This window comes from Lipotes vexillifer, unplaced genomic scaffold (genome assembly GCF_000442215.2).
Source record: "Lipotes vexillifer unplaced genomic scaffold, Lipotes_vexillifer_v1.1 scaffold131, whole genome shotgun sequence".
In the NCBI taxonomy this organism is placed as follows: Eukaryota; Metazoa; Chordata; class Mammalia; order Artiodactyla; family Lipotidae; genus Lipotes; species Lipotes vexillifer.
In genome coordinates, this window is record NW_006782866.1 from 1,772,210 (window position 1) to 1,781,745 (window position 9,536).

Sequence of the window (9,536 nt, forward strand, 5' to 3'; positions counted from 1 at the left end):
CTCTCCAGCACCTCGGAGCAAAAGATTGTGGCCTCCAAGAAAGAAAGCAAGATTAAGAGGCCCTCTGGGGACTCTCACTTCCCAGGGAAATTTAGAAACTCAGCGTGAGAGGAATGGCTAGAGGGGAAACGGTCCATGAAATGCTGGCATTTAATTCTCATAACAACCCTATGAGGTGTATTATCCCCATTTTAAATGTGAGGAAATGAAACTCAGCACACTGAGTACCTTGTCCTGGGTCACACAGCTAGAAATGGCAGACAGAATTTGCATTCAAATTTGTCGAATTTGTCTAACTCTGAAACTTGATCTCAGTTGACTGTGAAGGGCTTATGATTTAAGTAGGTAAAACTGCCTTCCTCAGGATTCCAAGATTGAATCATATACCTAGTTTCAGCTGGAATGTCTGTTTCAGGTGCCTTCTATGTATCAGAAACTTGATAGGTATGTTTAGTGGGAAACCAGAGTCCCATTATGGAGGGGGCAGGGTCGGGGGAGAGTTATCATGTTGGATTCTGCCTCTTGTTAAGCTTTCTGGAAGTTGAAATAGCGTTCACAAAAATATCAGAAAAGGAGACCACATCCTGCCTCATGTGTGGGTAGGAAGAGTGCAGAGGACTTGATAAACCCTTATCTGGGAAGACCTTCCTTTCATTTGGGGTGTCTGGCAAGATACAAAAATGGGTGAAGCCATGGTCCTCTCCACTCCCCCTCCCATCCCCGGGCAAAAGATGAAAAAGAAGGATTCCCAGCGTCTATGGAAGAAATAGCACTTTCCACAGTGTCTTCATGGCATTTATTCTTTTTTTTTTTTTTTTTTTTTAAAAAATACAATCAATTTCGTTTCTTTTTATGGCTGAGTAATATTCCATTGTATATATGTGCCACGTGTTCTTTATCCATTCATCCAATGATGGACACTTAGGTTGTTTCCTTCTCTGGGCTATTGTAAATGGAGCTGCAATGAACATTTTGGTACACGACTCTTTGTTGTTTTTTGTTTTTTGTTTTTTTTTAAATAATACACAATGTATTTATTTATTTATTTATTTATGGCTGTGTTGGGTCTTCATTTCTGTGCATGGGCTTTCTCTAGTTGTGGCAAGTGGGGGTCACTCTTCATCGCGGTGCGCAGGCCTCTCACTATCGCGGCCTCTGTTGTTGCGGAGCACAGGCTCCAGACGCGCAGGCTCAGTAATTGTGGCTCACGGGCCCAGTTGCTCCATGGCATGTGGGATCTTCCCAGACCAGGGCTCGAACCTGTGTCGTCTGCATTGGCAGGGAGATTTTCCACCACGGCGCCACCCGGGAAGGCATGGCATTTATTCTTTTAACAAATATATATATTGTCTATAAGCCCAACATTGTTCTAGGTACTGGGGACATGGTGGTGAATCAAAGTTATATAGTTCATGCTCTCAGAGAGTTTATATGCTGGTGGGGAGAGGCAGGAAATGAATAAGAATATATCCTGTAGTTAGTACAATTGAGAAAGAGATTTGGGTGGTCAGGGAAGGTCTCTCTAAAGAGATGACATTTAGGCTTCAGCCTGAATGGCAAGGAGTCAGCTCTTGCAAAGACCTGGAGGAAGAGCCTTCCAGACAGAAGGGACAGGAAGTGCAAAGGCCCTGAGGCAGCAACAGAAAAGGTCATTTTGAGTAACAAGAAGGAGGAGGCTACCATAGTAGAGCTATCTGAAGTGAGGTGGGAAAGTGAGTGGGAGCTGATTGGGTGGGCTCCTGTAGGCAATATGGGAAGGACTTGGAGTTTTATTCAAACTGTAATGGCAAGCTGTTAGAGGGTTTTAAGCAGAGATGAGGCACAATCTGATTTATGTTATGAAAAGATCAGTTGGGCTGCTGGACGGAGAGTGGATAGCAGGGAACGAGAGTAGAAGCAGAGAAGCCACTTAGGAGGCTCTCACTGATAGATTAGACAGGGGAATTGGGAAAGAGGAATCAAGGATGACTCCTAGGTTTGTGGTCTGAGCTGCTGAGTGGACATTGGGGCTATTTAATGCAATGGGGACAACAGGGTTAAGAGGTTAAGACAATGGGATGGAAATCAGGAGCTGTGTTTTGACCATGCTAAGCTGAAATGCCTGTTTGGCAACCATGTGGGGCTGTGAGTAGACAGTTTAATTTGAGTCAGGAGTTCACTGGGTAGCTTAGGGATATATATATATATAGGGATATACACACACACACATATATTTGGGGTCATAAGCATTACTTCATTTTAGTGGTGGGTTGGTAAACAGTCTCTCCAGAAAAAAAAAACTCTGATTTTTGCTGTTTACTGATTTCTGTGGTGTAAATACTCTCACCATGGCCGATTTCAGGCTGCCAGTAACAAAAGTCCGGCTTGCAAAAGTCCCGAATATTTAACAATCAGCTCCTGGAGCCATTGCCTCATTTGCTCATCAAAACATCCGGCACATATGTACAATGGAATATTACTCAGCCATAAAAAGAAACGAAATTGAGTTATTTGTAGTAAGGTGGATGGACCTAGAGTCTGTCATACAGAGTGAGGTAAGTCAGAAAGAGAAAGACAAATACCATATGCTAACACATATATATGGAATCTAAGAAAAAATGTCATGAAGAACCTAGGGGTAAGAAAGGAATAAAGACACAGACCTACTAGAGAATGGACTGGAGGATATGGGGAGGGGGAAGGGTAAGCTGTGACAAAGTGAGAGAGTGGCATGGACATATATACACTACCAAACCGTAAAATTGATAGCTAGTGGGAAGCAGCCGCATAGCACAAGGAGGTCAACTCGGTGCTTTGTGACCACCTAGAGGGGTGGGATAGGGAGGGTGGGAGGGAAGGAGATGCAAGAGGGAAGAGATGTTGGAACATATGTATATGTATAACTGATTCACTTTGTTATAAAGCAGAAACTAACACACCATTGTAAAGCAATTATACTCCAATAAAGATGTAAAAAAAAAATCCCTTGAAGTTGGCAGGAATATCCATTTGACAGATGAGGCTTAGAGAGATAAAGTGATTTATTCAAAGTCCACACAGGAAGCTGGTGGCAAATTTAGGGGCCTCCTGACCCCCAGTTCACTCTGGCTTGCTGACTTGGAGAGTAAAACAGACTGCAGCAGGAAGCACTGCGGGGAAATATAAGGAAGAACTTCTCCCTGGAAATGCTTAGAGGTCATGGTTTAGGATTTTTTTTTTTCCTTTTTCTGTCTCACTTCCTTTTAAGATGATTTGGGACAAATTAGGACTGAGAGGTTGCTGGAAAAGCCTTCAAGACATAGGGACCTCAGGATGCTTTTGGAAGTCAGGGGGCTGGAGGGAGCTGTTGTGTGTCTGTGGGGGCTTAGCTCCTGTGTCTCCCCCAGGACAGCGGAGCTGGTCGCCTCTCCTTCTGTACGAAGGTGTGCTACGGCATTGGAGGGGTCCCCAACCAGGTGGCCTCCAGCGCCATAGCCTTTTACCTGCAACTTTTCCTGCTCGATGTGGCCCAGGTGAGTGTGGGCAGCAGCCTCGGGGGCCCCCTGCTTCCATCTTCCTTGGTGTCTGGTCCTTTCAGCCCACCTTTACTTCCACCCCCATCATCCTTGGTAGATGGTACTTCTGACCCAAGCCTGAGAAAAAACCAAATGGTATTGAGGGCAACCTCCTCAAGGATGTTTACTGCAGGCTGTTTGTAGTGGAAAAGTGGGAAACAACATGAATGCCCCCCAAATATAGAAGTAGTTGGAAAATAAGTTGGGCTGTGTCCACATAACGGACTACTGTGTAGTCACTCAAAAGAATGAGTTAGATCTATACCAGCTGACTCAGAAGGATTTCCGTGATGCACTGTCAAGTGAGAAAAGTTAGTTTTAGAGAAGGGTATATAAAATGATCCTATTTTAGCAAAACAAAAACATGCCCCATATATGTGGGTGCATGGGTATATGGATGTATATACGTCTGTACATGATTAAAGGATGAGCATGGAGAAAGTAAATTCCGGAAGGATATCCGCCAGAGTGTTAATGTTGGCTATAGGAGGGAATGGTGGAGGATAGAGGGTAAAGAAAAAAGAACTTTTTAATAAGGTATCCATGATTTATTTATTTATCTTTCTGTGATTTTTTAAAATGACGCTGATACGGTCCCATTTGTGTAAAATTATAAATTGCAAATGCACATAAGGAAACGCAGGACAGGATGATCAAAATGTTCCTGGCAGTTGTCTCAGGATAGCGGGATTTCAGATGAGCTTTGCTCAATATTTTTCTGTACTGTTTGAATGTGTTTATAATGAGTGTATCACTTATGTAATCAGAAAAATCAATAAAACGTTTTCACTGTGAAACACAAGGTCTGCCTTTGACTGTCAGCTTCAGTGCACCCTTCTTGCACTGAGCCCTTCAGGGGAAGATCTCTCAAGTCTTCTCCGAAAGTGACCGGGCATAAGTATAACAGGAATGTGCTAGGGAACAGCTATCACTCCCTCCCGCTTCTCTACTGGTGCACATACGCCCTCGGAGCTCTCTGGATTCCTGTCCTGGGGAAGAGACCAAAAAACCTTTGCACTGTGGCTCTGGCCCCAGTTTCCCAGATCTTCCTCCTGATGGGCGGGCAGGCCTAGACACCCTCTCTGACTCTGCCGGGCCTTGGCTATCCCCTCCCCTGTCCCTTTCAGATCCCTGCTGCCCAGGTGTCACTTGTCCTGTTTGGAGGGAAGGTGTCTGGGGCAGCTGCCGACCCTTTGGCTGGGTTCTTCATCAACAGAAGCAGGAGGACAGGGTCTGGACGACTCATGCCCTGGTGAGCAGCCCCATGGTCCTCAGGATCCTGGCACCCACCCCTGGCTTGAGGTCACTGTGTTTGTCACATCTGCTTCTTAGTGGATGGTTAGAGGGCAAGTCTGGACAGTAGGTGACAGGAATGGATTGGGTCTGACTGAGTCATGCAGGTGTTCATAGACCTCTCCCTCACCTGGTGGCACGGAGCTGGACAAACCCTCCAAGAGTCGCAGCCCTGGCCCTGGGGGTCTAGGAGTGCGGCCAGGCTGAGCTGGGTGTATTGGAAGGTTTCACAGAGAAGATGTGACTTGCCTGTGCCCCCGGGCCCCGGGAACAGGGAATGGCACAATCCAGCCACTAAGTGCCCCAGCCCCTACTCCTGGCTACCTCCTCGCCCTTGGCCACCTCGTGCCCTCCATGGCTCCCACCCTGAGAGCCCCAGCCCAGGGCTTCTCCAGGGGCCGAGAGGTTGAACCCAGAAGGGTGAGGTTGCTCCAGGCCCACCCTTTGCGTCCTCTGTCCTGGTGCCGTGGGGGCGCTCCATCTGGGCTGTGCTTCCACAGGGTGCTGGGCTGCACGCCGTTCATTGCCTTGGCCTCCTTCTTCCTGTGGTTCCTGCCCCCCTTCACCAGGCTGCGTGGCCTCTGGTACACAGCCCTCTACTGCCTGTTCCAGGCCCTGGCCACGGTAAGCAGGTGGCCCCCTTCCTCGGCCTGGACTCCTGGAACCCCAGTGCTGGCTGGAGGCCCCTCTGAAGTGTGTGTGTGCTGGGGGTAGGGGTCCAGGTCCCCACTGCCCACCTGCTTACCAGGTGGCCACCAACCATTAGCTTTTCTCATGGGCTCTAGGCTGGGTGCCCCTCCTGTCCCTCAGCCCCTAACTCCGGGTTGAGGGGATCAGTGGGGACGTGCCAGCCTGGCGCAGGCCTGGCCTCGGGAAGCTGCTGGCCTGGGTTGGCAGTCTGGTGGCAGGCGCCATCATCCTAAGCTCTGCCCGGTGCCCCAGTTCTTCCAGGTGCCCTACACAGCACTGACCATGCTCTTGACCCCCAGCCCCAGGGAGCGGGACTCGGCCACCGTGTACCGTGAGTGCAGGCAGGCGTGGGGTGCATGGGGTGGGATGGCTCTGCCCCTGGCCCCACGAGCTGTCACCTTGCTCCACGCTGTGTCCCAGGGATGACCTTGGAGATGGCAGGGACGCTGATGGGAGCCACTGTCCATGGACTCATCGTGTCTGGTGCCCATGGGTCCCACAGGTGCAAGGAGACTGCGCTCCCAGGACAAGTGGCCGTCTCCCCCAACGCAGTGAGTGCCCAGGCTACCCAGATCCACTGGGACGCCCACTTCGGGGTCACTTCTTTCTTCCAGGGCTGTTTCTCCCCCAGGTCTCTTCATGGTGGTTTGGGGGCTCAGCTCTGCACACCATGCCCTCTCATTCCTTCCCTGCTCCTGTAGCTGAGCCCATGCCCTCCGTCCTCCCTGCTAAATCTGCTTCTGCTGGCTGCCTTCTAAACATGGAGTCAAACAACAGATCAGCAGGCCATCTGGAGGGGAGGAGGCAGACCCCAGAGAAGGGACAGGGGTGGGGAAGGGCCACAGGCAGGGACAGGGGAGAGAGCAGAACGGTTTGGTGTCCTGGCAGAGCTCTGGGCAAAACCTGACCTATGACCAGTCCTACCCATCCCTGAACGGCCAACGCCAACCCCACCCCCAGTGTGAAAGGGTTAGTACCCCTTCCTGTCTCCTCAAAGCAGGTCCCTTTTCAGCAATGAGGGGGCATGCATCTATTTATCCATCAAGTTCATCTTCTATCCCGCCCCCCCCGCCCTTTCTCCTTAAGCAAATGACATCACTCACCTCCACCAACATTTGGGAATTAATGGTATGAGAATAATTCCACCAACACCCATGGTTTACCACCCGTAAGAAAACATTACAATGAAGTCCTTGTGTACCCACCCATCCTGAGACCCATCTGTAGCCCAGCTACAGAATTTGCCTGAGTACAGGGCAAAGTGAAGCTGTATAGCCCCAGAGAGAGCGGGGAAGTCAGTTTCCCTCTCCCGTGGCCTGCTGCCCCAATCTAGGGATTGCCTGAATCGGGGTCGGGGAGAGACTCTGCCCAGTTGCCCTCAAACCCCGTCATGGTGCTATGAGCCTGGGATCAGAGGGATTGCGACCCGCAGATTTACCCTCCCCGCTTCCACGCCTAGGCCCCACTGAGGCCTCTACAAGTGCCCTCCCCAGAGCTACTGGGTCACTGTCTGGGTGAGGGTGGAACAGAGGGTAGCAGTGGCCTTGGGTTGGAGAGCAGGAGGCCAGGTGGGGCCTGGGATGCCAAGAAGTAGGGAGCAGGAGACTGAGAACCCCCCCCCTCCCCGGGAGGCGAAGCCTCGTGTGAGCCAAGGCAAGTAGCATTCAGGTGCCTCGTGGTAGTTCCAGCTCTGTTGTTCCATCGACTTCACTTACAAAACACAAATTCATAGATAAAATCATCACGAATTTCAAGACAGCAGAGCATTAACTCCCAAGTGCAGTGCCTTCTGAATGTGGGACCCTGTGCAACTGTGCTGGATCCACACTGGTGAAGCCCTGCCCATCGCCCTCTTTCTTCCCCCACCAAAGGCAACCCCTATCCTGAATTGGGTGACTGTTACTCCCATGCATGCCTTAAATGTATTTTATTACATATGTGTCTTCCTCTGAATGCTAGGTAGCACCGTTCTGGTTTTGACATTTATCTGCGTCATTATGTGTCACACTGTCTGCTCATGGATCTCTCTCCCCACCCACTCCAAGCCCCTTAATGTGGATGCACAGGATCACTTATTCATCACCGTAACCTCAGGGTCTAGCACGCAGAAATCAGCCCCAATGAACGTTTGCTTTAAAAAAGAGAGAGAGAGAGGCGAAGGGGGCTTAGACCCATGGTGGCATGGATGCCCGCAGGAGGCAGAGGGTCAGCAGAAGGACCACTCTGGATCCTTAGATCTCCCTCTCCTGCTGGGCTGATTGGGAGGAGGGGCACCCAGTATCCTTGGGCTTGGGCTGAGGGTCCCTCTGCTCCCATTGGGAGGTACTCTTGCCCGGCCCCTGGGTAGCCCCACCTCCGTGGGTTGGAGACATCACCCCCACTGAAGTTCTGTCCTGTCCCACAGACTCGTCTCTACTCCATTGCAGCCACTGTGGTTGCTGTGACTTACCCTGTGTGCAGTAGTTTGCTCTGCCTGGGGGTGAAGGAGCGACCAGGTAGGTGCGGGGTGCAGGCAGAGTGTGGGAAGCAGAAGCTGCGGCCGGGCTCCTCTTGGGCGTGGGTTTTGGTTTTGAACTCCACCAAGCCAAGATGTCCCCTTCCTGTGTTGCAGATGCTTCTGCCCGAGCCTCCGGCCAGGGCCTGAGCTTCCTGGCTGGGCTGCGGCTCACAGTGCGGCACCCACCCTACCTGAAGCTGGTCATCTCCTTCCTGTTCATCTCAGCAGCCGTTCAGGTACCTCTGGCCAGGCTGATCCCCACTGGCTTGGCTCTGGCCATACTGACCCTGCGTAGGTTCAGGTGTCTCTCGTCCCCACCGCACCAGAGAGAAACCAGTGGCTGGCAAGCGCCGGGCGAGGCTGGTGCTGGGAGGAGAGAAACCTGCCTAGAGCCTGTGGGGCTGGGGAGGGTCAGGGCCCAGACACCAGGAAGCTGACGCTGTCTGGGGTGGTTCTCAGCCCTGCTGGGGAGCAGGACAAGGAATGGCGTTTATACCTGTGTCAGCGATAAGCGTCCTTCTTTGGGGAGGGGACTGCGTGATGGCGGTAGGAACCAGACGCTTGAGGTCCAGTTGACCTTGGCCTTGCCCTTGACTTCCACGTTTCTGCCATTTCCCATACACGCCCACTTCCTGTCAACCTCTTCAGGTGGAGCAGAGCTACCTGGTCCTGTTCTGTGCACATGCCTCCCGGCTACATGACCATGTGCAGAGCCTGGTGCTAACCATCCTGGTGAGGGGACCTGGGGCGGTAGAGGCAAGGGCACTCGGGGGCCTGAGTTGGGGATGTGTGACCCTTGACGTGACACATGTGACCGGACTTCCGATGGTCAGGGTTCTGGACTCTGCTGTGGTCTTGGTCACCTGCATTTCAGCAGAGGGTGGAATTGGGGCCAGGGTCATAAAGTTCACAGCCACTGTTTCCAGCCAGGTGGCGAGGTCAACATCAAGCGTCCCTCCTAGAAGTCAGGGCTTTGAGGGCCTGACAGAGGCGCAGGCGGCGTGTCCTGGGCTGTGATGATTCTGTCCATTCACAGGTCTCGGCAGTGCTGAGCACCCCGATGTGGGAGTGGGTTCTGCAGCGATTTGGGAAGAGGATGTCGGCCTTCGGGATCTTTGTGAGTGAGGCAGGAAGCAAGGCCTGGAGGGATTTGGTGGGGCGGGGGGGCGGGCAGTGACCTTGGAGCCTGAGCCTCCTGGGGGCCGGCAGGGCCGCGTCTATATTCACCACGTGCTCAGTGCCTAGCAGGGGACCAGGCGCAGGGGGTCATCAGTAGAGCGGTGAGTGTGTGAATCAAAGAGCAGTTGAGGGCTTCCCTGGTGGTGCAGTGGTTGAGAGTCCGCCTGCCGATGCAGGGGACACGGGTTTGTGCCCAGGTCCGGGAAGATCCCATGTGCCGCGGAGCGGCTGGGCCCGTGAGCCATGGCCGCTGAGCCTGCACATCTGGAGCCTGTGCTCCGCGGCGGGAGAGGCCACAACGGTGAGAGGCCCGTGTACCGCAAAAAAAAAAAGAGCAGTTGAGC

The 9,536-nt window shown here is 52.1% G+C and overlaps 1 protein-coding gene across 1 annotated transcript in view; it reads left to right on the forward strand.

Moving 5' to 3' along the window:
- The first annotated feature begins 2,327 nt into the window (after positions 1-2,327).
- MFSD2B (MFSD2 lysolipid transporter B, sphingolipid) overlaps positions 2,328-9,536 on the forward strand; it is a 9,481-nt gene continuing 2,272 nt past the window's right edge. The window contains exons 1-10 of the mRNA XM_007455516.1: positions 2,328-2,348; positions 3,366-3,491; positions 4,661-4,785; positions 5,327-5,450; positions 5,769-5,847; positions 5,937-6,067; positions 7,921-8,011; positions 8,128-8,249; positions 8,662-8,745; positions 9,050-9,130. Of these exons, the coding sequence (XP_007455578.1) occupies positions 2,328-2,348; positions 3,366-3,491; positions 4,661-4,785; positions 5,327-5,450; positions 5,769-5,847; positions 5,937-6,067; positions 7,921-8,011; positions 8,128-8,249; positions 8,662-8,745; positions 9,050-9,130 (984 nt within the window). The remainder of the gene's footprint in view (positions 2,349-3,365; positions 3,492-4,660; positions 4,786-5,326; positions 5,451-5,768; positions 5,848-5,936; positions 6,068-7,920; positions 8,012-8,127; positions 8,250-8,661; positions 8,746-9,049; positions 9,131-9,536) is intronic.